The sequence below is a fragment of the Aphelocoma coerulescens genome, chromosome 7 (genome assembly GCF_041296385.1).
Source record: "Aphelocoma coerulescens isolate FSJ_1873_10779 chromosome 7, UR_Acoe_1.0, whole genome shotgun sequence".
Taxonomy (NCBI): domain Eukaryota; kingdom Metazoa; phylum Chordata; class Aves; order Passeriformes; family Corvidae; genus Aphelocoma; species Aphelocoma coerulescens.
The window spans coordinates 25,434,285-25,460,966 of NC_091021.1; the positions used below are offsets into that span (position 1 = coordinate 25,434,285).

Sequence of the window (26,682 nt, forward strand, 5' to 3'; positions counted from 1 at the left end):
AGGGTGCCTGTCTTCCTGTCTTCAATTCTGAAGCGATCCAGAGGACCAAGGCGGCGTCCTGCTGGCTGAAGGGGCAGAAACCGGAGGGGGGGGAAAGTTGAGTGAAGTGTAAATTACTTTCTGGGCTTAATGAATATGTAACAGTTTAAGAGAGTACTTAAGTCCACAGTCAAATGAATAGAGTGCACCTCTGGCAATATTGCCAAGCACCCCAGCGCTGTGATTTCCCTTTGTTCTACTAATAAATGTTCAATACTATATTGCTAAAAAATTTAGCTTTTGTACTCATTTTCTTCATACATCATTAACTGAAGTTTTAATTGGAGAATTAACCCTGATATGCAAATGAACCAAACTTATAAGAAGAAGAACTTGCCGTCCATCTTGGCAGTAGCCTCTGGACTCCCCAGGGTGTACTTTTGAAGGCCCTTCAAATAAATAGCTACCTTTATTTCCTTATTCCTGTTTAGTCTGTTTTAGGTGGCATCTTCAGGCATCACTTGTACTTCAGCTAAGTAGAAAAGGATTCTGGGACTGACTCAGCTGGAACAGAGGTAGAAAACAAGTTACGTAACCTTAAAAAACAAGTTATATAACCGTCACATGCTCACATCATGGCTTATGGTGGTTGGTTGAATTATATTTGTTGTCCTTTGAAAATATGTAACTTACAAAGGCCTAACTGCTTAAAGAGGCCTGATTTGTGGCAATAAAGAGCACCCTTTTGCATCTGCCTGAGGACTCTGCTCGCTTCTTATCCCCACAGAGAAGTGCTGCTTGTACAAGTTAAAGCAGGCACTGAAGAAAGAGCAACCAGAAAGGCAGCTGCAGGAGCAAACTGGACCCTTCTGAAATTAAAAAACATGTCTTTCTTCACCAGAGTTTTGACGATGAAATGCAAGCAGACGCTTGAATGTGAGAGGACTTACTTTTACCAGGCACTTTTAGCCAGCAGCAGGTTTCCCGGGCTGTCCCGGCTCTGCAGCAGCCAGTCCCTGGAGATGAGGAGCAGCCCGCGGCCAGCGGCGGGGAACAAAGGCGAAGGGCGCGGAGCGGAGCTGCTGGAGCCTCCCCCGCGCCGCCTGGGCAGGGTGAAGAGCCTGCACGAAATGCCCGGACCCAACACCCTCTATAACCTCTACGAGTTCTTCTGGAAGGACGGCTTCGGCCGCATTCATGAAATCCAGGTAAGCTCACTCGGCTACTTAAATGCTTTAATCACACCAGGATTTCTTATACCTTTCCCTTCCTCCCCTCCTAAACACCGGTGAATCGCCGGCTTAGCAGCACCGCAGCTGGGCATCGCCGCGCCGCCTTCCCGCCGGGGAGAGCCAGGATTCAGGGGATGCCCCACTCCAGTTCCCGCAGCACCGGAGGCTCCGGCAGTTTTGTTTCTCATGGGATCCCCGATCCCGGCTCCCCGTGCCCCGGTGCCCGCGAGCGCTCCCCGCTAATCTTTGTGCCCGTTTTGAACCGCTGGGGAGGTGCCTCAGGCTGAAAGGGGAAAAAAAAAAAAAAAAAAAAGGTATCATTTATTTTTAAGTGGGCTGCTTCACAAGCTTGCAGAGGGCTTATTTTTGGCAGGCAGGGCTGGGAAGCGTGGGCTTTCCCGGAATCTTAGACCGTCGCACCCACCCGTGCCGTGAGGCTGTGCCGGCACCCGGGGCCGCCCCAGCCCTGCCGCGGCTGAGGCACCACCGCCGCTGCCCTTCCCTCAGCCCGGCCCGGCGCTGCTCCGCTGTGTTCAGAGACCATTTTGTCTCTCCTACCCCGGCCTCCCCTTACACAAATACACTTTGCCTATATCAATCCCCTGACGGGGTGGTAGATGCGCCGGACCCCGCCGCCGTCAGCGCTGTCCGCCCCCGTCCCTTCAGCAGGAGGCGGGCGGTTTGAACCTTTCCGGCGGGCTGAGGGACAGGCCCGGCAGTGGCGGCGACTGGCGCTGCCGGCCCTGCCGCCCCCTCCCCGGCCGCCACACTGGCGCGGGGGAGGGGAGCGGGTGGCGGGAAGCGGGGCCGGATGGCGGCGTGAGGGGAGGCAAGGGGGGAGGGCGGCTCCTGTCACCTGGCGGGCGGCGGTGCTAAAGTGGGGGGAGGCGGTCGAGCGAACCAGAGCCCGGGTGGGGCTTGAGAAGCGCTCTGTGGTCTGGGCAGCTCTGCTGCTGTGGTGTCCCGCGGGCCGCGGCGGGTCCCCTCCGTCGGTGGCACCTGGTGGGGGTGGGTGAGGCGCGTTATCCCTGGGTGGCACGGCGGGAGCTGGGTGGACAAGGATCCTCCTCCTCTGTGCAGCGCCTCGGGGATGCTGGCAGCACTCTTACCGTAAGGCTGTCGCTATCCAGAGATGAATTGTTTTGGTTGCTTGCCAGACATGTGGGTTTCATTCCTAAAAAGTCACAGTGCATCTCCTGGGGCCCTTTCCCTGTGTAGTCCAAGCTATTTTAAAGGAAGCACTTGTGTATAAGGGAGTAAAGAGGTGTTTCACCCTTTTGCAGCTGTGGATCCATAACGCTTTCCACCGGCAGGGCAGATCTCCTTGGGAATATCTCAAATGGCGCATTTATTATTTTGCTTTCTTTAGTGACCTTTTCCAAATCGCTAGGAAGAAATTCACAGTCAGCCCCAAGAGGTTTGCTGCCTGAAAATTATTGAAATTTCAGAAAGAAAAAAGAGAGAAAGGGAAATAAAAATAGAAAAGGGAAACTAAAGAAAACGGAACTTTTAAGTGGTTTGAGAATCAAAACTCGAAAGTTAAGATTTACAAAGGGTCTAAAAACACCAGAAAGAGGCAGGAGCCAGAAAAAAAAGAATCGCATAAGTTGCTTAGTTTTGTCCAGCTTTGTTATATTTACCATTTAGATTTTTAAGAAGAAATGTTAGGGTGTATGCTGTGTTCCATGGCACCCAAACAAGATTGCTGATGATGAATTTGATTGCTTGCTAACCAAGACACGCATATGAAACTTGAAGACAACTAAAGCTTTTTTCTTTTTTTTTTCTCTAACTCTGTGGTGGCGTACAGAATTGGAGAGGTACTCATCATACTTTCATAACACTAAAAAAGATGTTACCATTGGTTTCAAGTTCTTTCCCTGTCAAAACAGTGAAAATTATTCAAAATAATAAAAAGAATGTAAGACATTCTAAATAGCATATGCTTTTTGCTACCACTAGCTGATATGGGTATTTCTTTCTTTAGTGAATATTATTCCTAGAAAGGAAAGTGTGAGGAAGGATAAGGAAAAGTTGCAATATAATGCCAGTATTTATTCTGCTTAGAGTCTCAAGAATCACAAGATGCCCTGTTTGCCTACACATAGAATGGAAGCAGGCATTAACTGGATTAATAACAGTCTGTTAAATTTAACAATACAGTGAATATCAGGGATGAATTAATACCAAACCCTTTGGTAACCAGCACAGCTACTTAAACGTTGTCTTTCGGTGTGCTATATGCAGAAGGTGTGGGGAAGCCAAGCACTTTTTCACAAAGGAGGTTCTGTTCTCAGTAACATGGTTCCAGTTAGTCCTGGCCAAAGTAGTAATGCCTACTGCAATTATGATGAAGGGAAAGTATTTTTAATTTGATGGGGTTAGATCTCTTTTGTCTCATCAGTGCTATGCAAGGATAAAGAAAAGAAAGGTGAGGAGGGAGGGATTTGGATGCTGGCAGTTTGAATTTATGGTGTGTGAAAGAATGACTGGCAGGAGAATGGTATGTGAGGCACTAGAGTGGAACAGTTTCAAGGTTTGGAACAAGGGAAAGGAAAACCCGTGTTGTGATGGAAAATATGGAAAAAGAAATCCTGGGCATTTTTTTTATATGTGAAATTGATAGACTGATGTTCATTCTATTGAAAGAAAGAAATGTCCAAATACTTTGTCCCTGTTCATTTCTGGTTTAAAACTAGTATTTAATTTATTGATTGGATAGCCTGTCACTTGATTTATTTTCTGTTGAAGTTCGTTGTCCCATGTAAGCCTCACCATCAGTGAAAAAAAACCCAAGCTGCTCTATAAATAGCAACATTTGTTGAACCTGTTTTTCTGTGACTGGTGACCTGTATTCCCCTCACTCCATTGATTTTTCCTTGCTGCACTCCTTTCCCAACTCATGTCTTCCTTTAAAGGCACATACTCTCAAAGTTATCTCCAAGTTCAGTATCCCTAAAATATCTCCAAGGCAAGAGATACTTTGGATTTTGGGAGTGCTTGTTCATACATTGCTCTGCCCGTGATGTTGGTTAGGAGCAGACCAAGCAGAAAGGACAGCAGTTGAGTCCTGCTGTAGCATTTCCCTCAGCAGGTTGACAGTGTGTCTCATGAATCCAGATAATGACTTTTGAAAATGGTAAGAATATCGTTGTGGGAGACCTTTACAACTTCAGTCTAAGTTGGCCATTGTGTTCCAAAAGTAGTTGAGAGGTGACTGGCAGAGACCACAATTGCAGAACTCATGGTTTATTTGGAAACTACACAAAAAGCGTTACATTTTTTATATGTACTTGGTATCATATTCTGAAGAGTGATTCATGTGTCTTAAACTAATTGTTGGCAATTAAACAATTCATCTCTGTAACTAAGATTGAATAAAATATATTTCACATAAGTTAATCTTGGGTCAATACTAGACTGTCACAAGGTCTAGTTGGTGTCAACCACCTTTGGTTTATATTCAGCATAACTGTGTGCAGATGTCTTTGGATTAGAATGTAGGTAACATGTCAAAGTTAAGCTTTGGTCAGTTTAACATGTCTTAATACTTCAACCAGAAATAAAGGCTTTAGAATTGATTTTTTAAGTTTTAATAATGTCTTTTTAATAACTGCTTTGCAGTTTTGGTGCGTTTTTTTCCCTTCTGAAATGAGGATGTACCTCAACTCCAAGCGGATTTCTAAGAGTTGAGAATTTCACTTCATGACCACGTCAGAATGAAATTTATTTGAAATAATCAGTAAGGTTTCATGGGACAGTGATACTGCATTCTGACTGGAAAACTTTTTGGGTTGGTTTTGTTTGTTTTAATATATATACACAGTTTAATGTTTTCCAATCCTCTTTATTAATTTCCAATCCTCTTGTTTGCCTTCAGCTTGAATCACATGATTTGTGGATCAACCACTCAATAAACCTCACTGCAAGAATAAGACCCCACCTTTTTCCTTCTTTTGCAGAATTAGCATACATCTCTCTCAAGTACACTGCTGACAAATCTGTTCCAAAATGCAGTTTTTCACTAGGCTGTTGTGCTGTCATTGTTCTTGGTTAGGTGTAAGAAATTTATACATAGCTTTTCTATAAGCAATTAAATGGTAGAGTAAGTAGTGATTTACAAAAGATATTAAATTATATCTTTGTATTATGCTGTTAATTTAACCCTATATGCTTCCATGTTTTTCATTTTTGCAGACATTCTTTCTAACCTGTTTGATCTGAAGGGATGTATTTTTAAGTGCACCAGGTCCTTTCATCTTCTCAGTGTTTGGTTTCACTCACACTCTGTGCCTTAGAGCTTTGGGCCTTTTCAGTCAGGGGTCCTGAACTGTGTGACCTCTCTTCCTTGTGAATATTTCACTGTAATGCTTAGATGCTTCTCCTGACATTTCAAACTCTTCCTTGATTGGAAAGCTGGAGATGAAATTTGAGATGTGAGAGATTGTGCATGACAAATTGTCAATTTCCTTTTGTGATAGTTTTCCTTAGTAATACTTGACTTCTGTTTCTCTTTGTTGGTGATGCTGTAGCAAAAGCACACTCAGGAATATGGAAAGATCTTCAAGTCTCGCTTTGGTCCCCAGTTTGTTGTATCCATTGCAGATCGAGACATGGTTGCTCAAGTCCTCCGAGCAGAAGGCAGAGCACCACAAAGAGCCAACATGGAATCCTGGCAGGAGTACAGAGATTTACGGGGGAAAGCCACGGGGCTCATTTCTGCGTAAGTGTCGTTACTCCTCCACTTTCCTTGTTTTCTTGTATAAATTCAGTGATTTTCTGAAGATCTGCACAGGTCATCTGGGAAATCAGGCTTTTCTGTGTGGGGAAATCTCTGTGTCTAGTGGGAGGAAGTGAGTAGGTATTTGTAGTGAATGCTGTGAATTTGTCTGTTTTGCTGTGAAGTTTCAAAGGGATGGTAATGATGTGTAGTTGAACTACACTACAAAGTGAGCTACTTTGCATGAAGACATTCTTTGGGAATGTTGATAAACAGTTGTCTGAGTTGACTCACTCACCTGCAAGCAGTTTTGCAGAATAGAGCTTACTATCTTTGGCACTGCACTGCATGAATGTGGGCTTATTGCATGAGTTCTAGACTGTTCCATCTGGTTGGCAGTGTGCTGTGCGGAATTGTTGGCCGAGATTGGTTTTGGCTTTATTGTCCACTGATGTGCCCCCTCAGTAGACTAATGTAGAGATGGTCAATTCACACTGTAGTGCATCCCCACACAGATATTTTTGAATCTGGCTGATTCCAGAGGAGTTATCTGTCTGTTCAGCTTGCATAACCTGGCAGAGCCTGTGGGTGTGGTTAATTGCCACTGAGAACTACTCACAGTCCCCACTGACATAGGATGTTTATTTAGAGGGAAAATAATTTCCTGAGTCATGGACAGTCTGTTTTTTCATGGTAGCAAAAGGCTTTATATATTGCACTACAGACTCAAATCTATAACTGCAGTTGAGACTCAAACTAACAGTTCCTTAATACTTAGTGAGAAGAGATCTTAAATCAGGAGACTCAGAAAATACCTGTTAAAGAGATCAAATTTTTTTGCTGGCCAATAAGTTTCTGTGCCTTGCAATGGCATTACTCCAGGTAAAAAACATAATGGGAAATATGATAATTTAAAAGAAACATTTAAAAGATAAGTGCCCGTTTTCATAAGGAATTGAAAGGTATCCCTGGAACCACTCTTCCCAAATACTCAGCTCATACTGAGCATTTAGATACTACAATTCAGAATTTTGGTCTTCAGCACAAAGGTTTCCATGCATAGCTCATCTAAAGCAGAATCTGTAGCTCTAAGTTGTTTCTCTACAGGTAGGTCTGCTCTCTTATTACTTTGATGGTTTAGAATTGGGGTAGCTGAAAGTGATATATCAGTAATGGGATTTATGGTACCAGCTCAAGTTGTTGATTTGTCAGATCTGAATGTGATACCTTTATTTGGTAATTAGGTACTGATTCTGTGTACAAGCAGTTTTGTAGGCTACCCATTCAAATACTTATTTAAAATAATTTTAATAGAATATTTTACTAGTTTCTTGCTTTAGCTACTACTAACAGACTAACATAGGGACACTTGTCAAATTCAGAGCACTGAGTGGGCAAGTTCTGTCACTCAACCCAGAGATTGACTTATACCTGAACATACATGTTGCAACAATGAAATTTAATGAGGACATGCAAAAAATGCAGAATAAAATTGTAGGAGCATAATAAAAAATATACATTATCATCATCTTCATTTTACTACTTGCTTTCATATGACATGAAAAATTGCAAACGGTTTGGTTGCAGAGCTCTTACCCAGCTGATGATTGTTAAGGAAAACTATGTATAGATATTATTGATAATTTTTTCTAGGGAGGGGGAGCAATGGCTAAAAATGAGAAGTGTACTGAGCCAAAAAATTCTGAAACCCAAAGATGTGGCTGTTTACTCTGAAGGAGTCAATGAAGTTATCACAGACTTAATTAAAAGAATCCACAGCCTCAGAAGTCAAGAGGAAGATGGAGAAACGGTGACCAATGTTAACAAACTTTTCTTCAAGTATTCAATGGAAGGTAAGCTTGGGCTGGATCTGTAAAGAAAAGCAGTGTGGTTGTGGTTAGGCATTTCTGTCAAATGACTGTGCCCCGTTGAGATTAATCTGCAAAGGGAAGTTTGATATTCTGCATTAGTGTGTCTTCCTAGTTAGGGCAGTGGGTATCAGGAGAATTCCTTTGCAGAGTCCAAAGACCTGATACCTTGTATTAAGGAGCATTTCCCATGGAAATGCTGGTGTATAGGTGAAATGTTCAATCAAGGCCTTGAACAGTCTCAATAGTCTGTATTTCTGTATTGATTTCTCAAGAATAAGGGTGCTGATCTTCTAACAGGTGACTTCTAAGACATGTTAATTTCACAATATACCAGCCAAATTCCAATGGGGAATCCCCATGTGATGTATCTAAATTCAGTTCATAGCTTAATGTGGGAAAAGATACTGCTTTTCCCTGCTTATGCATGCCAAGTGAGGGATTGTAATGCTTTCCTTAATATCATCTGCTACTGGCTACCATTAGTGAGGGAATGCTGAATGGAACCTTGGCCTGAGCCTGGATGGCATTTCCTGTGTTCTTACAGAAATAGCTTGGTGATGTTTATTTCATGTATTTCTTTAAATGACTGCTTACAGCCCCATCTTGTTATATGTAATGACTTTTAAAAACATTGGTACTCTTTGCTGACAGGCAGCTGAGTAATTTGGGATTTGAAGAATTTCCAAATTGCTCACTTACGAAGATGTATCAAATTGCTGGCTGCCTGCTTGTTCTGTTTCACATTAATAGTGTCTAAAAATGGCATTTAACTACCAGTTTATGGAATTTCAAACTGTGAGCTTACAGATTCACTATAACTGATGGGTCAGTGTAAATTCTTCACATTCTTTTAGTTTTTCATTTATAACTTGTGCCTGGCACACACTTGTTTTCTATATAACTTGCTGTTTATTTAACTTACACTGTAACTCTTTGGGAACCCATATGTAAGATTTCTTCAAGAGGACCATTTAAGCAGCAAGAGGAGGTATAAGAACTAGCAGTTTCTGAAAGAGGCACAAAAAAAATAAAAGGCACAGAAAAATATCTTCCCAGGGAGGAAAATTAGGGAAGGAAGATTGAGTTGAAAATAACCAAATTTTAAAATTATTTTTGTCAGTAAAGATAATTTCTAGTGGGGGTGCCTGCAGTACTGCATAAAAACATCTGTGAAAATTACAGCAAGTCACAAAGAGAGACAGTCAACACCATCACTTGCAACAGTGTCATGCTTGCTGTTTTTCAGGGCTGGGTGGAGTATGGTGTGTGCAGTAAAAGCACTGTCTGGAGTGCAAGCTTTCTATCCATTTACACAGACTCAGTATTCATTTGCTGCCAGCTGATGGCAGACACAGCCACTGGTGGAAACTCCTGCATTGTCACCAGTTATCAGAAATGTCTTTGGACTTGCGTGTCCCTGTGGGTTCAGAGGCCAGCAGGGCAGGCTCAGGATTTGTAGTGCAATGCAAAACACAGCAAACAGGCTGGAGGCTGCTCTACTTCTGATGGAATTCCTGGCTGTCTTCTCATGCTGAGCATTACTGACATAGCAACTACTCTCTTGCTACATTGTTTAGCTGGGCTATTTTACTGTGTTTTGAATTTCTGTTCTATCTGTTCCCCAACTGAAGTAGTAATAACAACAACAACAACAACAACAACAATAATAATAATTTCTTGTAAGGTAGTTAAATTTTCTGTTAGTTAATTCCTTAAATTATTAATACGTAGTGATGCATGTGTATAGCCAATTCTTTGATTTTTTACATGCAGGTGTGGCGACTATTCTGTACGAATGTCGGTTGGGCTGCCTGGAAAACAACGTCCCACAGCAGACTGTTGAATATATTGAGGCTCTGGAATTGATGTTTAGCATGTTTAAGACCACTATGTATGCAGGTGCTATTCCCAAATGGCTTCGTCCACTTATTCCAAAACCCTGGAGAGAGTTCTGCAGATCCTGGGATGGACTCTTCAAATTTAGTAAGACTTAGTAGTAGAAAAGTTCAGCTGTATTTGTGCAGGTTCTGTGTGTGCTTGAATGGGACAAGCTGCATTTCTCTTCTAAAATTATAAGAAGACATTGTGGCAGAAGTAAGTTTCATATTAAATGCAGGCTGGACAGGGGAACTGTTTTAAAAAATATTCTACTGAAAACAAATTTTACTAGTACATTTCAAAACTCTCCTTTTTTATACTGCTCTTTCTTTATTTATTTTCATCTGTTTCAGTACCCACTTGTCACTCCAGGTCCAAGTTCTTTGCCAAGGTTTTATCTTAAGCCACTTCAATTTTAATGAGGGTAGTTTCATTGACTTCAGCAAAATTTTAGTTAAGCACCCTGACAAATAATCACCACTAAAACTGACTAGAAGGTTAATAAACTAGGCTCTAGCAATTAATTAAACATGTTTAAAATTTTATTTATATCTATACAAGTGTATAAGTTGACATCGAAGTACATTGATGTACTACAATATGGGGGTTTTTGGTAAATAAAACATTCCTGGCTGCTTTATGAATCAGCTTTCATGTACGTTCATCTAAGTAGGCAGAAGGAGTTGTCTTTGCAATTATTTTTTAATGTTCTTGAGTGTTAAAAAAACCTGAATCCTTTTTCTCTCTCAAATATTAGAAAGCTGCATGCATTTTCATTTTTTTTGTAAGCTCATTCTGTGAGTCATTAACTTTCTGAGGAACTTTTCTCCTCTTAAATCCATTGTTTGACCAAAGATGCTGTTTGCAGTCACTAAAGTATACATGGAACTGTGGGTGAAATTGCTCAGCGTGTCATTCACTGAAGTTTTTCAATTTTTGTTACTACTTGATGCTCCTCATCTTCATCCTCAGAGTAATTAAGTTCTGTGGCTTTGACCTTCTGGTTGCTGCTAGCATCTTGTAGCAGCCTCTCTGTGCTGGGTTGCAGCATGTTCTGCAGAGTTCACCACTTCTTGCAGAGTCATCAGAAAAAAAGCCAGGTGGGTGTAAGAACTTGGCTTCGAGCTTCCCTGGAGAAAAGGGAAAACTGGAGTCTCTTGTGTCCTTTCTTTGTGCTCAGCATTCTCATGCTGTGAGCTTCCAAGGTTCCTGCCAGCTCAATCTTTCCTTGCCGTGAGTACCCAAGGACCTCCACCACCACTCTAAGACCTTTTCCGTAAGAAAAGAGAACTTTTTTCCCCTGGATGTGCAGTGTAGCATAAGTGAGAAATGTGATTACTGAATGAAACCAGCAGAAAAATAAAAATGGAGGCTTAACAATTATTTTGAATCCCAAAGGTCAAATCCATGTTGACAACAAATTGAAGGCTATTCAGTCTCAGCTTGACCAAGGAGAAGTAGTGAATGGTGGGCTACTTACAGACCTCCTAGGGCGTAAGGAACTTACTTTGGAAGAGATCTATGCCAACATGACTGAAATGCTTCTGGCAGGAGTGGACACAGTAAGCTTGTTACCATTTTTCTTGTGCATAGCTGTTTTCATAAACCAGTATCACTAGCAGCTCTCTTCAGGGGGGTTACATTGTTTATAAGGATGTAATTTTTAACACATTTAAGTCTTGACGCCTTTAAAGTGATACAAAATATTTCCTGTACTGTGTAATCTCTCCACTGGAATGAAGTCAGTGTTCTGTTCTAGCTGTGGTTTGCAGGAAGGAACCCATCACTTGGGAGTCTGTTCCACAGACTTATTAAATAGATAAAATAGCAATTGTCTTTACATTCAGCTTGTATTTTACACATTTTCTTTTACTAGTTTGTTTATCAGGTTTGTGTTTGTGCTACTTTAGGTAGACCACAATAGAAAAGTTAGCTGAAAGGTAGTGTGAAAAAAATTGATCAACAAGCTCCTGTGTAGAGTTTGGTAAAGGATTTTCATGTATGGCTAATTAAATCAATTGGGACACACATTATGGATCAGATACCTGATTTCTGCTGGAATCCATTAGGAGGGGGATGTTAGGCCCACAATGATGTGGGTAAGGCGTAAGTTCACTCTACCCCTGCTTCTGCTGGCAACATAAAGTCACGCTGAGCAAAGAGCTGTGGTAAGGGTTCAGGACTAATGGGGCTGGTGCATCCAATATGTTAACATCTAGGAATGTGTTTTAAGTGTCTCTTATTCTTTATTCTTCTGCTTTGCCATATAGATCATTTGAAGAAACATTAATGTCATGTGTGTATCTTCCTCTCCTCTCACTCCTATCATATGAAATCAGTGTAACTCAGTACTGACTGTAGCATGACAATCAGAAGAATAAGGAAAGAGAAAAATGAGTTATTTTATATACAATGTATACAGAGTTATATATATCAATGAACGCTGCTATTATAATGATTGTAATGGAACACAATTTTAAAAGAAATTATATTAATTTGATAAAGAAAGTGCTATGTAGAACTTTAATAGTCATACACTAGAAAAGCTTAAAGTAAGTAAAAAAGTAAAATGTTCTTAAAGAAAATTAAAACTCCCTGGATAATTGAATTCAGAATTTTTTGTTGTTGTTTTAAGGATGTTTTTAACGTTTCTTAAGAAAACAAAAAAACCCCAACAGTATCACTTTTGAATTCCAAAATAAGGAGCATATGTAAATCTTTATGTCCTGAATATTATTCCATTGGTTAAATATCCCAAGGGCTTATGACTTTGCAGAGCTTTTGATGTTTGGTTAAGAAAAGCAGTTATTCATCCCATAAATTTTCTAATTTTTCGGACCATTAATTTTCCATTTTTAGTGTGTGACAGTTTTTTCCTTGGAATGGAAAATGTAACCCCCTTCCATCTAAATTGTTATAATTTTGAAATTAAGGGGCATTTAGGCAAAGATATGAGAAATAGGAATAACAGTTCTTTATTAATATATAGATAACAAGGCAAACAAACAGCAATAACTATGGCAATAACAGCAAACAGAAGCACAAACCCAGTCCCAGCCTTCTCGGCTGTCAGGCCCTTTCCCCTCGGGTGCAGTTCCGCTCGCAGCCGGCAGGGGCGCTGGCGGCTCCCGGTGAGCAGGGCGGGTGCGATGGTTCCCCCGCAGCTGCAGGGGGCGCTCCGGAGCGAGCTCGGGGAGCAGGCGGTAATGGCGGCTTGAGATCCCGGGAAGGGATGGAAGAAAGGCTTCACAAACCCCCTGGGCAGCCGATCCCAGTGTCCGGCCGGAGCTTCGGGAGCAGCAGGCTGGAGCATCAGGGAGGAGCACAAATCCAGGGTGGTAGATGAGATGTATCAAACTGTGGAACTGCAGTGGGAACCCCAGGACATCTGGGCAGGCAGGGGGTGCAGAGCTACAATGTGGCAAAGGCTCAGAGCAGTGGCAAAGGAACAGTGGGGGCATGGCATCGGGTCTCTCCATCCTTTTGCATCACCCACCAGGTACAACCTGGTCCCTGAGCAAAGACAACCCCACGGATGGGTTTGTCTTTGCTCGAGGCAGAATTAACCCAGACAGTTTTTCCAAGCATACCTCTCATGTGCACCACTGGAACCTTATCCCCGTCTGTTGTTTGTAGGGGTTCGGATTGGGCAGGGCCTGCTCGGCTGGTGGAGCCTCGGGTGTTAACTAACCAGGTGGCTCTTGCTAAATGCATCTCCCAGTTTTTGAAAGTCCCCCCACCCAGTGCCTTCAATGTGGTTTTAAGCAGTCCATTACACCGCTCAACCTTCCCAGCTGCTGGTGCATGGTAAGGGATGTGGTACACCCATTCAATGCCATGTTCTCTAGCCCAGGTGTTTATAAGGCTGTTCTTGAAATGAGTCCCATTGTCAGACTCAGTTCTCTCAGGGGTTCCATGCCTCCAAAGGACTTGCTTTTCAAGGCCCAGGATGGTGTTCTGGACAGTAGCATGAGGCACAGGGTAGGTCTCCAGCCACCCAGTGGTAGCTTCTACCACCTATGAGCACATAGCGCTTGCCTTGGCGGGTTTGAGGCAGTGTGATGTAATCAATCTGCCAGGCCTCCCCATACTTATATTTGGACCACTGCCCACCATACCACAGGGGCTTGGCCTGCTTGATCACAGCGCATGTCTCACAATCATGGATCACCTGGGAGATACTGTCCAGGGTTAAATCCAGCCCTTGGTCTCGTGCCCACTTATAGGTGGCATCTCTGCCCTGATGGCCTGAGGCATCATGGGCCCATCGAGCTAGGAACAACTCTCCCTTGTGTTTCCAATCCAAGTCTATCTGGGACACCTCTATTTTCACAGCTTGATCTACCTGTTCGTTGTTATGCTGTTCTTCATTAGCCTGACTCTTAGGGACATGGGCATCTACATTGATGGAATTTCATGGGTAGCTTCTCTACCTGAGTGGCAATGCCTTTCCACTCAACAGCAGCCCAGATTGGTTTTCCTCTATGCTGCCAGTTGGCCTTCTTCCACCTTTCCAGCCAACCCCATAGAGCATTGGCTACCATCCATAAATCGGTGTAGAGGTAGAGCTTTGGCCACTTCTCTCTTTCAGCAATGTCCAGGGCTAACTGGACGGCTTTGAGTTCAGTGAGTTGGCTCAATCCACCTTCTCCCTCAGTAGCTCATGCAACTTGTCGTGTGGGGCTCCATACAGCGGCTTTCCATTTCTGGCTAGCACCTACAATTCAGCAGGTACCATCAGTGAAGAGGGCGTATCATCTTTCACTCTCCGGTAGCTCATTATACGGTGGGGCTTCCTCAGCACGTCAGTTACTCCTCCTCTTCTTCAGAAGATAATCCAAAAGTCTCACCTTCCGGCCAGTTTGTAATTATTTCCAAGATCCCAGGGCAATTTGGGTTTCCAATATGGGCGTGCTGTGTGATGAGGGCAATCCATTTGCTCCAAGTGGCATTGGTGGCGTGATGCTTGGAAGGAACCTTTCCCTTAAACATCCAACCCAGCACTGGTAGTCAGGGTGGCAGGAGTTGTGCCTCTGTGCCGATTACTTCTGAGGCAGCTTGGACTCCTTCATAAGCTGCCAAGATTTCCTTCTCTGTTGGGGTAGTTGGCTTCGGACCCTCTGTAGCTTCGGCTCCAGAATCCCAGTGGTCGACCCCGAGTCTCACCAGGCACCTTCTGCCAAAGGTTCCAGGACAGACCATGGCTCCCGGCTGCAGAGTAGAGCACATTCTTCACCTCTGGTCCTGTCCTGGCTGGGCCAAGGGCTACCACATGAGTGATTTCCTGCTTGATCTGGATGAAGGCTTGCTGCTGTTCGGGGCCCTAGTGGAAATCGTTCTTCTTGCGGGTAACCAGGTAAAGAGGACTCACAATCTGGCTGTACTCAGGAATGTGCCTTCTCCAAAAACCTATGGTGCCTAGGAAAGCTTGTGTTTCCTTCTTGTTGGTTGGTGGAGACATCGCAATGATCTTACTGATGACCTCGGTGGGAATCTGACATCGTCCATCTTGCCACTTTACTCCCAGGAACTGGATCTCCTGGGCAGGTCCCTTGACTTTGCTCTTCTCTATGGCAAACCCAGCTTCCAGGAGAATCTGGATGATTTTCTCCCCTGTCTCAAATACTTCTGTTGCTGTGTTCCCCCACACAATGATGTCATCAATGTACTGCAGATGTTCTAGAGCCTCACCCTTTTCCAGTGCAGCCTGGATCAGTCCATGGCAGATGGTGGGACTGTGCTTCCATCCCTGGGGCAGTCGGTTCCAGGTGTACTGCATGCCCCTCCAGGTGAAGGCGAACTGAGGCCTGCACTCTGGTGCCAAAGGAATGGAGAAAAATGCATTGGCAATGTCAATAGTGGTGTACCACTTTGCTGCTTTGGACTCCAGCTCGTACTGGAGCTCCAACATGTCCGGCACAGCAGCGCTCAGTGGTGGAGTCACTTCATTCAAGCCACGATAGTCCACAGTCAATCTCCATTCTCCATCCGACTTGCGCACAGGCCAGATGGGGCTGTTGAAGGGTGAGTGGGCCTTGCTGACCACCCCTTGGCTCTCCAGCTCATAGATCATCCTATGGATGGGGATCACAGCATCTCGATTTGTCCAATACTGCTGGTGATGCACTGTCAAGGTGGCAATTGGCACTTGTTGCTCTTGCACCTTCAGGAGCCCAGCTGCAGAAGGATTCTCTGATAGTCCAGGCAGGGTGTTCAATTGCCTATTGCCCTCTGCCTCCACAGCAGCAATCCCAAATGCCCACCTGAGTCCTTTTGGGTCTTTGTAATAGCTGTTCTGAAGGAAGTCTATGCCCAGAATACATGGGGCCCCTGGGCCAGTCACGATGGGATGTTTTTGCCACTCCTTCCCAGTCAGGCTCACCTCTGCTTCCAATAGGGTCAACTGCTGTGATCCCTGGTCACCCCAGCAATAGAAACAGGTTCTGCCCCCACATGTCCCGATGGCATTAGGGTACACTGTGCACCAGTATCAACCAATGCTTCATATTTCTGTGGCTCTGGTGTGCCGGGCCATCGGATCCACACCATCCAAAAGATCTGATTCTCCCGTGCCTTTTCATGGCTAGAGGAAGGACCCCTCTAGCCCGGGTTATCATTCCCTCTCTGGCCATACTTGCTAGAGGTAAATAAAATGCTAAATAGAGTATGCCTATCAGAAACACTTGGTTAGTATCTAGAGAAAATGTAAACCCTTCGAAAGCTGGTGGGGTAGGCCTAAAGAACTGGTTGAAGGGTTGGGAGAAAACTTACCCTGGTGTTATTTCCTCACAGAAGGTACCATTTTTAATGTAACCCCAAAAACATGCACTTAGTGTGTGATACCCCTTTATCCATGTACCCACATTCTGGAGGAAGTTAAAAGCCCATGAATTCCTCACTTTATTGACCCATAGTGCAAACTGGATAACAGCCACAGTAGCCTTAGTCATAGGAACCATGTTTAGATAAGGAGCTGCAAAGGGGAGAAACGACCACGTGCCACCCGAACTAGGGTAAGCTAGACCACGTGGTGCTGCCTAACGAGGTTTCAATGTTCAGCACACAAAAATTAGGTTATCCAGGATCTGTTAGTCCTTTTTCACTGTTTTCTCCCAATGCCCTCAAGCTGTACATTGGGTGCCAAGATCTGTCTTGGTTTGAAAGACAGGTGTCTGCCACGGAAGGCAGAAGCCTGCCTTGGAATGGAAAATGTTACCCACTTCCATCTAAATTTTTATAATTTTGAAATTAAGGGGCTTTCAGGCAAAGATATGAGAAATAGGAATAACAGTTCTTTATTAATATATAGATAACAAGGCAAACAAACAGCAATAACTATGGCAATAACAGCAAACAGAAGCACAAACCCAGTCCCAGCCTTCTCGGCTGTCAGGCCCTTTCCCCTCGGGTGCAGTTCCGCTCGCAGCCGGCAGGGGCGCTGGCGGCTCCCGGTGAGCAGGGCGGGTGCGATGGTTCCCCCGCAGCTGCAGGGGGCGCTCCGGAGCGAGCTCGGGGAGCAGGCGGTAATGGCGGCTTGAGATCCCGGGAAGGGATGGAAGAAAGGCTTCACAAACCCCCTGGGCAGCCGATCCCGGTGCCTGGCCAGACCCTCGGGAGCAGCAGGCTGGAGCATCAGGGAGGAGCACAAATCCGGGGTGGTAGATGAGATGTATCAAACTGTGGAGCTGCAGTGGGAACCCCAGGACATCTGGGCAGGCAGGGGGTGTGGAGCTACAATGTGGCAAAGGCTCAGAGCAGTGGCAAAGGAACAGTGGGGGCATGGCAGCGGCAGCCTTGCTCCCAGCAGGGCAGGGAAAGGCCGGCTTGGGATCCCAGGGTTTTCCCCTGAGGCACCCCAGCAGATGGTGAAAAAGTCCCTCTTTTAGTGAGGTAGGGTGTTAAATAGGGTCCCAGTGCAATGGCTGCTGCAGCGAGCAAGCTCCACTCACGGTAGAAGGAAGGCAGCAGAAGGCAGAACCCCGCAGTGGTGATGAATTCTCCCCACAGCAACCACAGCCTCTCTCCCCTCCAAATGCTGAGAGAGCAAGAGAACTAGGGGCTGCACCCTTTTTCCCAGTTCAAATCTCATGGCATTTCTGCCCTACATGAGAAAACCCCAGGTAAAAGAGAGTAGTCAGCTGGACCTATCCTGCTGTGGCCAGGTCTTTTGTCTCTCTTAAGTATCCAGCCCTTACTGTCTCCTGGCAGTACAAATGGGGAAAATTCTTTAAGAGAAAAACAAAAGGAGAACTCCTAAACCCCCAACATAGTGATGTAGCATTGCTTACCAAAGGATAAAATATAATCTTAGCAGAGATTATATCAGTTCTATTCTGTGGATGCTATGAGGGGACCACCATATGCTTAAAAGGGTTTGGAAATGTTCTGAGTAGTATTTTGTTGTCTTGTTTCCTGTGAAGTGTTTTTATTGGAAGGAAAGGTGAAATGAATATCGAAAACTAACTACTAACTTAATCCATTACTGTTTAAAGTGTTTATGTTTCAATATTGTTTACATAGTTGGGTTTGCATTTGGTTTGTCTGTTGCTTTTTATTTTTCATTGGGAAAATATCAACATGGATTGTTTTGATATGTGGTGGACTTTTAGATGGAAAAGGGATGAAGGAGGGATGGAGAAGTCTGGCAACATCCCACTGAATCCAGATGTGAATCACTGCCAGTCTGTTTCATAACTTTAAACATATAAAACACATAGTTGAAAGCTGATTGTTTTTCTTGTCTTGAAATTATTTTTAGTCTTGTTGGCCTTGATGATGATGATTGTGGTTTCTTCCTTAGACTTCTTTTACTTTGTCCTGGGCAATATACTTGTTGGCGAAGCACCCAGAGGTTCAGCAACGTGTTTATGAGGAAATAGTCAATAAGATGAGGAAAGATCAAGTTCCAGTTGCTGACGATGTCCCAAAATTGCCTTTGATTAGGGCTGTCCTGAAAGAAACCTTGAGGTAAGTAGCAGACAACTAAAAGATTTAATTCTGTGTTATTCTAATGGATTTTGAGTTAGTTCTAGCATTTTTATTTAATTGTTGCTACTGCTATTTGCAGCTTCTACTTTTATTTCTTGTAACAGTATTGTGTCCAAGGATAGTCAAGCAGTGAATAAGATAGATTATATACTGTTAATGTTTCTCAGTGGTATCACATATGTATGGCATGTCTGTTAAGGTAAGGAATCGAAGGCTTGATTTTTTCCCTTTAGTCTGTATGATGAAATGTAAAAACCTTCTCCCTCACACTGGTACTTTGCAGTGCCACTTCAATAATTTTAAGCTTTTTGATTTCAATTAAAGGCATATGAAATACTTCTTTTAATATGTTTATACTGAATGTTCATCATGAGGTGAGGAGAGTAAGAGGATTTAAAGAAGGCATCAATAAGGCTTTTTCAGCTTTAGCAGTAGTGCTAAAATGTCTCCAGGTTGACCACCTAACTTTGTGCTTGTACATATGTAAAGCAAATAAATGCATAGACCAAATAACTCAACCTTCAGTTACAATAAATAACTTTTCTCAGATGATGGTCATATTCTCACAGATGATTCAAAGTCCTTGAAGCTCCAAGGTGTCCTGTAATTCCAAAAAACATGTTTGCTGTGAATGGATATGGCATTCATGCTGCATATTTGTGAATGCAAATTGGAATCTAAACTTTTAAAAATTGTATTAGTTATTACTGTTGAACTTCAGATAAATATTTCTCTCTAGGTTATATCCAGTATTGCCAGGAAATGGAAGAGTGACCCAAAAAGACTTGATCATTGGAGGATACTTGATACCTAAAGGGGTAGGTTCTGTTGCAGTCCTCTGCAGAGAGCAGTTTAATTTCTGTGTGTGAAATATGATCTGCTACAACACGTATACACTTCATTGATTTTAAAAGATTTCACCATGCTAGAACATTAAAAGGAAAGTATTTCAGTAATACCCATTCATATGCCACAAATGGATGTTATGATTGACTTGTTGCTGTTGTTTTGATATTTTTTTATTTGGGTCCTCACTGGCAAATGAAATTTATCATTATGACTTATTCTTAATATTCTTGAGGGTGGCGTCTATTAATAACATCTCTGTGTAAATGGTACAATTCAATTAAAAAAGCATGAATTTCATTATTCTTGCAGTTTTCTAATTCTTTGTCTGTTAATTCCCTTTGTAGAGTTTCTTCCTTTCTCGCGTAGCAACTTCATGAAACAATTCCCAATACTTGTGACTTTTGTTCCCATCTCCTTCCCCACTGCATCTTCTCTAATGTATCCAGCAAGATTGAGAACAATTTGAAGATTATTTCCTTTGACCAGTTGAGAAAGGGATTTGATTTTTGAGGTATCCTTTTGTCTTTAGAATTACTCAAAGATACTTAATTTTTATCACCTCTTATTGCAGAAATTACAGTAATTGCAAGTGCTTTTTAATTTTGTTATGTGCATTGGATTTAGCTAAATATAAATGTCATTTATTTCCTTAGACTCAACTGGCACTTTGCCATTATGCTACTTCATACAGTGAAGAAAATTTCTCAGAGGCGAATAAGTTCCGACCTGAGCGCTGGCTGAGAAAAGATAATTTGGACAGAGTAGACAACTTTGGCTCCATCCCCTTTGGTTATGGCATTCGAAGTTGTGTAGGAAAAAGAATTGCAGAGCTGGAAATCCATCTTGCACTGATTCAGGTTAGAACTATGTGACAGCATTTCAAGAAGAAAAGTGAATTGGTATCATTTTTTTTATGTATGCCATTTCTGGATACCCTACAGTGCTCAAAACCTTTGTTTTGGACTATTGTCTAATGTACTCATCCTACAAAGACTTGGAAAATTGAAAATAATCATGCTTGAAATGTAGCATAGTACTTAAACTACATTGCAGATGGTATAGTACACATGATGGTAAAGGTAAGTCTGTTAAGGAAATATATGGATTTGGTACAGAAGGCTTTTGTAAGAAAATCAGAAGTGTTCCTTAATGAATATTAGAATGGTTACCTGCTCAGTTTCTATTTTTTAGTTAGAAGAATTCAGAACTTACAAAGATGTAAAATAGATTTTATATCCTTGTACTGATCACAGTGTGATGACAAATAGTAGAATTTTTCTGTGTTCTGTGCTTTTCTGTCTCTTCTTGTTCTTTCTTCTAACTCATTATCATTTTAGATACACATAATTTATAGTTATATAAATAGTTGGTACATATTGATATATATTGGTTTTGATTGGTTCATATAATAAAGAAAACATTCCCAACAGCTACTACATTTTTTGTCATTTACAAGACCCCCTTCAGCTCAAATAATGAGTCCAGATTCTGCAATCAAATCTCAAAGATTTGGTAACTATTTATAGTTGCTTAACTATAAAAATATTTAGATACGTTTTACGTATTCAAAGCAAAGCTTGACTGAATTTGTCTTTGGATTTCCTTCAGGAAATTTCTAGTGCAATCTCTGAATAATTAGCACCTGTCTTTTGAACCTGAGAGTGAGAGAGTTCCCAGGGGGCTGCGTTAAAAAACATGCTTCCATCTTTTTGAGAAGGAGGCTCGAGGAAGCAATGGAGAACCCGCTTTGTTTTCTGGACAGAAACTGGAACAAAACAGCACACAACCTATTTACAAACATCAAGATTATATTTAAGTGATTTAAAATTAGAAACACATAGAGCTCATCAAAGAGAAATTGTTTCAGACCAGTCTGATTTCCTTCTTTGACTTGATTACTTATCTAATGTGGGGGTATAAAGTAAGTCATGTACTCTGACTTCAGGAAGTATTTTCACAAGTCCTGTATGTTTTTCTCTATATTAAATTAATAAAATTTGTTCCACATGGAAGTGTCCATAAATTGCATGCACAGCTGGTTGGAAAAAGGAAATAGCTGGAGGCAGTAGCTATCAAATATTTTCTGTTGAACTTGGGAAAGCATTTAATTAAAATTCAATAAAAGTCTGTCCTGCATTTGATTTAGGCATTTTCCTTATGGCATTTATTTTCATTTAGGCATTTCATTCATAGTATTTTCATTAACAGTGTAAGTGATGGATTAGAGAATACTTTTACAGTTTGCATGGGATACCAAGCTGATGTGAATTAAGTTAAAATCAGGGGATGTAAATATAGAATTATGAAAAAAAAAAAAAAAAGGAGAAATGTTCCAGAAGCAGCACAAAATTATTCACTAATGACAGTTTCAAGTTAGTGCCCTTGAGAAGAAATAAATGCATAAAAACAAATTTATGAACAACTGTCTGGGTAATATTAGTACCATAGGAACATACTGGAGGGATATAGTAAAAAATCAGTCAATTCTGACAAGGCAATGTGATTCTAGATTATATTTGCAGCATTAGCAAGCATTCTGTATGTCAGAAAGATGAGCTAAATGACTCAGTCTTGCCAAACACTGATGCATCCTCACTAAGCAGTGATAAACAGCCATCCCTGCACACTGTGTTTTAAGGACAATATAGGCAAATTCAAGGAAATTTGGAAGACAAAGAGAATAACAAGAAGGACTTAAAAAAGAGAAAAGTTAGATAAAATTTTTGTCAAACATCTGACACTGAAAAAGGCAGTTATATATAGGAAAATAATGCATTGGTCATCAGTCATACTAGGAGAAGGATAAGAGATAATTACTTAATTTATAGAAAAAAGTGTTTGAGATTTATTATTAGGAAAAGTTGAGGATGTTGCAGTATTTCCCTCTTGAAGGTGTCAAAGTAGATAGCTGAGGTATTTTTTGTTCAGAAAAATGTGTCTGATGGGATTGGGACTCCTATTGCTTTCTTAATAATTTCACATATTGATTGATATTAAAGGAAGTGAAATCATAAACACATAGAGAGGAACCTCACAAGGTTTGAAAGAGACCTTAGTTTCTTTGATAGTTCAGACTGTTTAATCTGGAAGTTCTTCAGAAAGGACTTGCTCAGTCCTCCCTCAGTCAGAGGAGGAAGATTTTGAACTATAATCTTTACCTTGTAATACCTTATTTTATTTTCCTGAATGGGAATCATAGCACTTAAACTCTGCAGAACTGGCAGTGCAAATTTTGCTTGTGACAGTCTCTTCTCTTTTTTAAAGGCTAATCTTCATCAGTAATTTTGCAGTTTTTCTAATACTTGTCCTGTTTATGTTCACAGCTACTTCAGAATTTTGAAATCAAGATTTCTTCCAAAACAGAACCAGTTCATGCCAAAACTCATGGACTTTTGACTCCTGGAAACTCCATCAATGTGAGATTTTCTGACAGAAAATGAAACTCAAATGTTTTGGAAGTACTTATGCAATTTTCATGGAAACAGGTTTGCATTTTGTAGAAGTTTAAAGCATGTTTGTTCTCTGGTTTCTAGGTATTTGACAATATCGTGAAGTATTATGTTCTGCCTTAGTTCTAGCAGTACATAACAGCAGTTACCTCTCCCGTAACAGCTAATTACACATATGAAAATATATACCAAAAAAAAAATCCTTCTTGCACTGAGGATCTCCTTTTATCTGGGAGAATTCCTAGTAATAACAACACATGCATTGAAAAAGCCAACCAAAAGTAAATTCAGACTTGTCAGTATCATTCAGTGGTTTTGTTACACTGCTACTCAGTGACTGTATTTGAGAGCAAGGGGATTACTATATAGTATGTGAAAATTAGCTGCATGTATAAGTTTGTATTTTCCTGTTTCTTTTCCTCCAGTGTTTTTTAAAAGTTTCCATGTAACACTGATTTTTTTTTAATCTGTAAAACATTTACTCTGCATGTATTAAAAAAAAAAAAAATCCAGTAATATGAAAAGCAAGGATAGAAAAAATACAACGTATGTTACATTGTTTAGACTTGAAATACAGGACATATGCAAATTTATCTAAACTTAATCCCCATAAAATATTTCTATATAGTTAAAAAAAATTAAAAGTCTTAAAAAAGAAAGTTTAAATATCACATTGGAGAGCTTGAAGCCAGGCATTGTTCTCATCACCAAAGCACAAGCCACTGTCACTGTTCTAGCTAATATGCCAAACCCAAATGTAAATATTAAAAGGAGGTGGTTGTTACATTTTTATCATTTAATTAAAATGTTACTTTTGTTCATAGTTCTTCAACAGTAAGAACTGGAAACTTCCCATTTTAATTTGTTGAACCCAGAGGCAAATACAAAGTTCTGTAGGATGAAAATGTGACTACTGAAGTATTCAGAGAGATTTTTTTACTGTCTAGTGCCTAACAGAAAGTGTGGACATCTGGAAATTTGGGATTGGTTTTTTGGGGGTTGTTTTGTCTGTTTGGTTGGTTTTTAAATGCTATTATTTTTCCTATGACAGCCAACAGAAAATTCTCTTTTGCATGATACTTTGGATAACTTTAGTATCACTGCACTAACCTTACATTCTCATTTCTGAGAGAAACTTTCTACCTTGTGTCCATGTTATGCCTTGAATGGTGCTCAAACCTGCATATCCTAATATGATACATATGTAATTATGTATCATTAACTGTTTACATGTCAGGCTCTGACTGTTGTTAGGGAGGTAGTTTACATACTGACAATAATAAATATTTCAGCAAAGTTAGCAAAAGTTTTGCATTTTAAAATGACAACATTTTTCTTTGCTTGTCTAGCCTTTGGAAGCCAAAGACAGGTTAGAAATTAAATACCACACTGTAGTTCTAATGGTATACATGAAATTTCACATAGCAAGCTACTACAGTCACATTGTTGTGGTATTTTGTTCCTTTTTGTGGTGCCTTTTCAAGGTTTAGACAAAAGAAAAACAAAATTGATCTGATCTATGAGAGGATTAAATGCTTACATAAGGACTTTAAAATGTTATTCTTGTATTGAGCATATATGTGTACTGTAAGAAAACCAGGTATTCTGTTTGGGAGTATTTTCCTTGAACAAATTTGCCTTCTGATTTTTCCAGGACTTCCAATTATTCTTTTTTTTTTCTTTCCCATTGTTATTTTCAATTGTCTCCATCTTAAATCAAATTAAGAGATTTGTATTTGCCAGAGCCAGCTGACATCCTGAAGGAGATGTTTTTCAAACATCTGTTTAAAAGTCTATGGACTGAGTATTTGACTCCATAACTCTGCCTGGTTTTGTTGACTTGGAGACAAAGAGCTCCTGCCTTGAATCCAAATTTGGATGCCATATGGTGCCTTTCTTTTGCTTTGTCACAGCATCATTAGAAACACCAGCCACTGCTATGTTGCAGTACATTTGTTACTTGGTATCAGTCCCTAAGTAATACATCACTGTAGAAGATGGAAGAGACATTCTAAAATACTTTTTATAGCATTTGAATCTTTTCATGAACACAGCCAGTATTTTTTTCTAATAGAGCATCTATCCATGTAAGTTGTCTTTTATACATAATAAAATATTTATACAGAATTTACGAGTCTTGGTTCTTATTTTAATTACTATTTATGTTTGCATTTTTCTTTAGCAGCCTAAAGTCTTTAACTTGTATAGAATGGAAAGATTCACTGCTCCATGGAAATTAATAGTTCAGCTAGAAAAGATGAGGATTCTTACAAGAATTTAAGGTATATAATGACCTGGCAGAAGGAGAGATAACATTATTTTAAGAGTACTGTTATTCTGGAGGAAAGTTACTGGCAAAGTTATCCAAGAAATACTTTAGGACTGACTCTAATGTTAATGTTCTGATTAATTGCTTAATACATAGAAGAGTATTAATGACATAAAGAAAAAAGGCATAAGTGTAAAAGATCAAACCAAAACAACAACAAAAACAGAACTCAGAATGTACTAGAAATGGGCTGGAATTTAATAGCAAAATATAGGTATGTAGGAAATAAAAATAATTTATTTGAGGAGCTCACCTATTCTTCCCCAATTTTTATCAGAGATACTTCTTAAGTGCTACATACAGTATGCTTAAGTGTTCAAGAAAGGTGGAGTTTGATTTGGACAGGTAATTATCAGGTTAATAGTTTCTGTGAGTGGAGAAAGGGTTATACTGCAATGGTTTTTGCTCTGCCTCCCTGTGGTTTGCTGGCAGATCAAGCCCTGGCACACCTGGAAGCTATGTAACCATGGGCTTAGGAGAACTTGGTTTGTTGGACACAAAACTGCTGAGTTGATTTTGCTTCTTCCAGTTGGATTAGATAACAGGTAGTGGAAACATGGATGTCTGCAAGAGACTAAATTTATCCTCAGAATGTTCATGTAGTTAGTCTAGAAAAGTGAATATTGTAAGAAGTCATAAATCTCTTCAAATCCTTTCAGGTTAAGCTCTTTAGTCCTTGAAGTAAAGGACAGTGCCTGTTCAAAACAAGTATCACCAGTAACAATGAATAAATAAACTGGTGTGGAAAGTTTCAAGCTATCGGGAGAATTAGAGTTCAGAATAAAGTCACTGTGAGACACAGGGAAGACTGAAAAAAACCCAAACCCAACCATGAAATGATAAAGCATGGTAAAAAGAATTCCCTAAAGTATTAACTAGAATTACTGTATTCAGTCACTTTGTTCTCTGTTTTTCCTTCTTGGCAAGGAAGGAATCTATGAGGTCAGTGGTGAAATAGTCACAACTCCAGCAACCTTGTATGCCAGTAGTGAATGAAGCTTAGGAGCTTCTTAAATAGGCCAGCAGTGATGTGGCTGTGAAGATGGAGAGTAGGATGCCTGGCAGCTGTGAACATGAGAGAGGTAGGCACTGGGGGTGTGTTTGGAGCTAGGAACAGAAGAGCTGTGCTGGTATTTGGGACTGGGAAGGGAAGGAGTGGGAAAGCCACACAGAGTGGAGGCTTTGGGGCTATACCAAATATCACATGGGGTGCAAGTTCAGGAAGTGGAGAGGTGAGCTGTGGACTGCACGTGGCATGGGGCAGGCTGAGAGAAAAGGCATGAGGCAGGAGTGGTTTGGGTGCCTGATGTGTACTATTTGCACCATATAAAAAAAACCCCACTACTGTTTTATCATTGAGCTTTTTCCTTACTACGCTGTGTTGTCA

The 26,682-nt window shown here is 41.1% G+C and overlaps 1 protein-coding gene across 4 annotated transcripts; it reads left to right on the plus strand.

Annotated features, from left to right (window-relative positions):
- Positions 1-669: 669 nt before the first annotated feature.
- CYP27C1 (cytochrome P450 family 27 subfamily C member 1) lies at positions 670-24,765 on the plus strand. 4 transcript variants are annotated; one of them, XR_011151998.1, is made up of 9 exons: positions 670-1,187; positions 5,744-5,934; positions 7,585-7,784; positions 9,576-9,785; positions 11,079-11,242; positions 18,481-18,647; positions 19,408-19,486; positions 19,862-20,028; positions 20,171-20,255. XR_011151998.1 is itself a non-coding variant. In XM_069020971.1 (9 exons), the coding sequence occupies exons 1-9, from the start codon at positions 864-866 to the stop codon at positions 22,955-22,957; spliced, it is 1,656 nt and encodes a 551-aa protein (XP_068877072.1). In that variant the 5' UTR covers positions 671-863; the 3' UTR covers positions 22,958-24,765. The 4 variants fall into 4 exon arrangements, 2 of the variants coding, with proteins under 2 accessions (XP_068877072.1, XP_068877073.1); XM_069020971.1 differs by lacking the exon at positions 19,862-20,028 and adding an exon at positions 22,841-24,765 and having other exon boundaries at positions 671-1,187; positions 20,171-20,374; XM_069020972.1 differs by lacking the exon at positions 19,862-20,028 and adding an exon at positions 22,841-24,765 and having other exon boundaries at positions 1,096-1,187; positions 5,817-5,934; positions 20,171-20,374.
- The last annotated feature ends 1,917 nt before the right edge of the window (positions 24,766-26,682 follow it).

Bases quoted from the DNA above. Each gene is read 5' to 3' on its own strand.
- CYP27C1 (XM_069020971.1), top strand. From the start codon at position 864: ATGTCTTTCTTCACCAGAGTTTTGACGATGAAATGCAAGCAGACGCTT. The intron at 1,188-5,743 runs GTAAGCTCACTC...GTGATGCTGTAG, and splicing joins GCCGCATTCATGAAATCCAG to CAAAAGCACACTCAGGAATA. The intron at 7,785-9,575 runs GTAAGCTTGGGC...TTTTACATGCAG, and splicing joins CTTCAAGTATTCAATGGAAG to GTGTGGCGACTATTCTGTAC.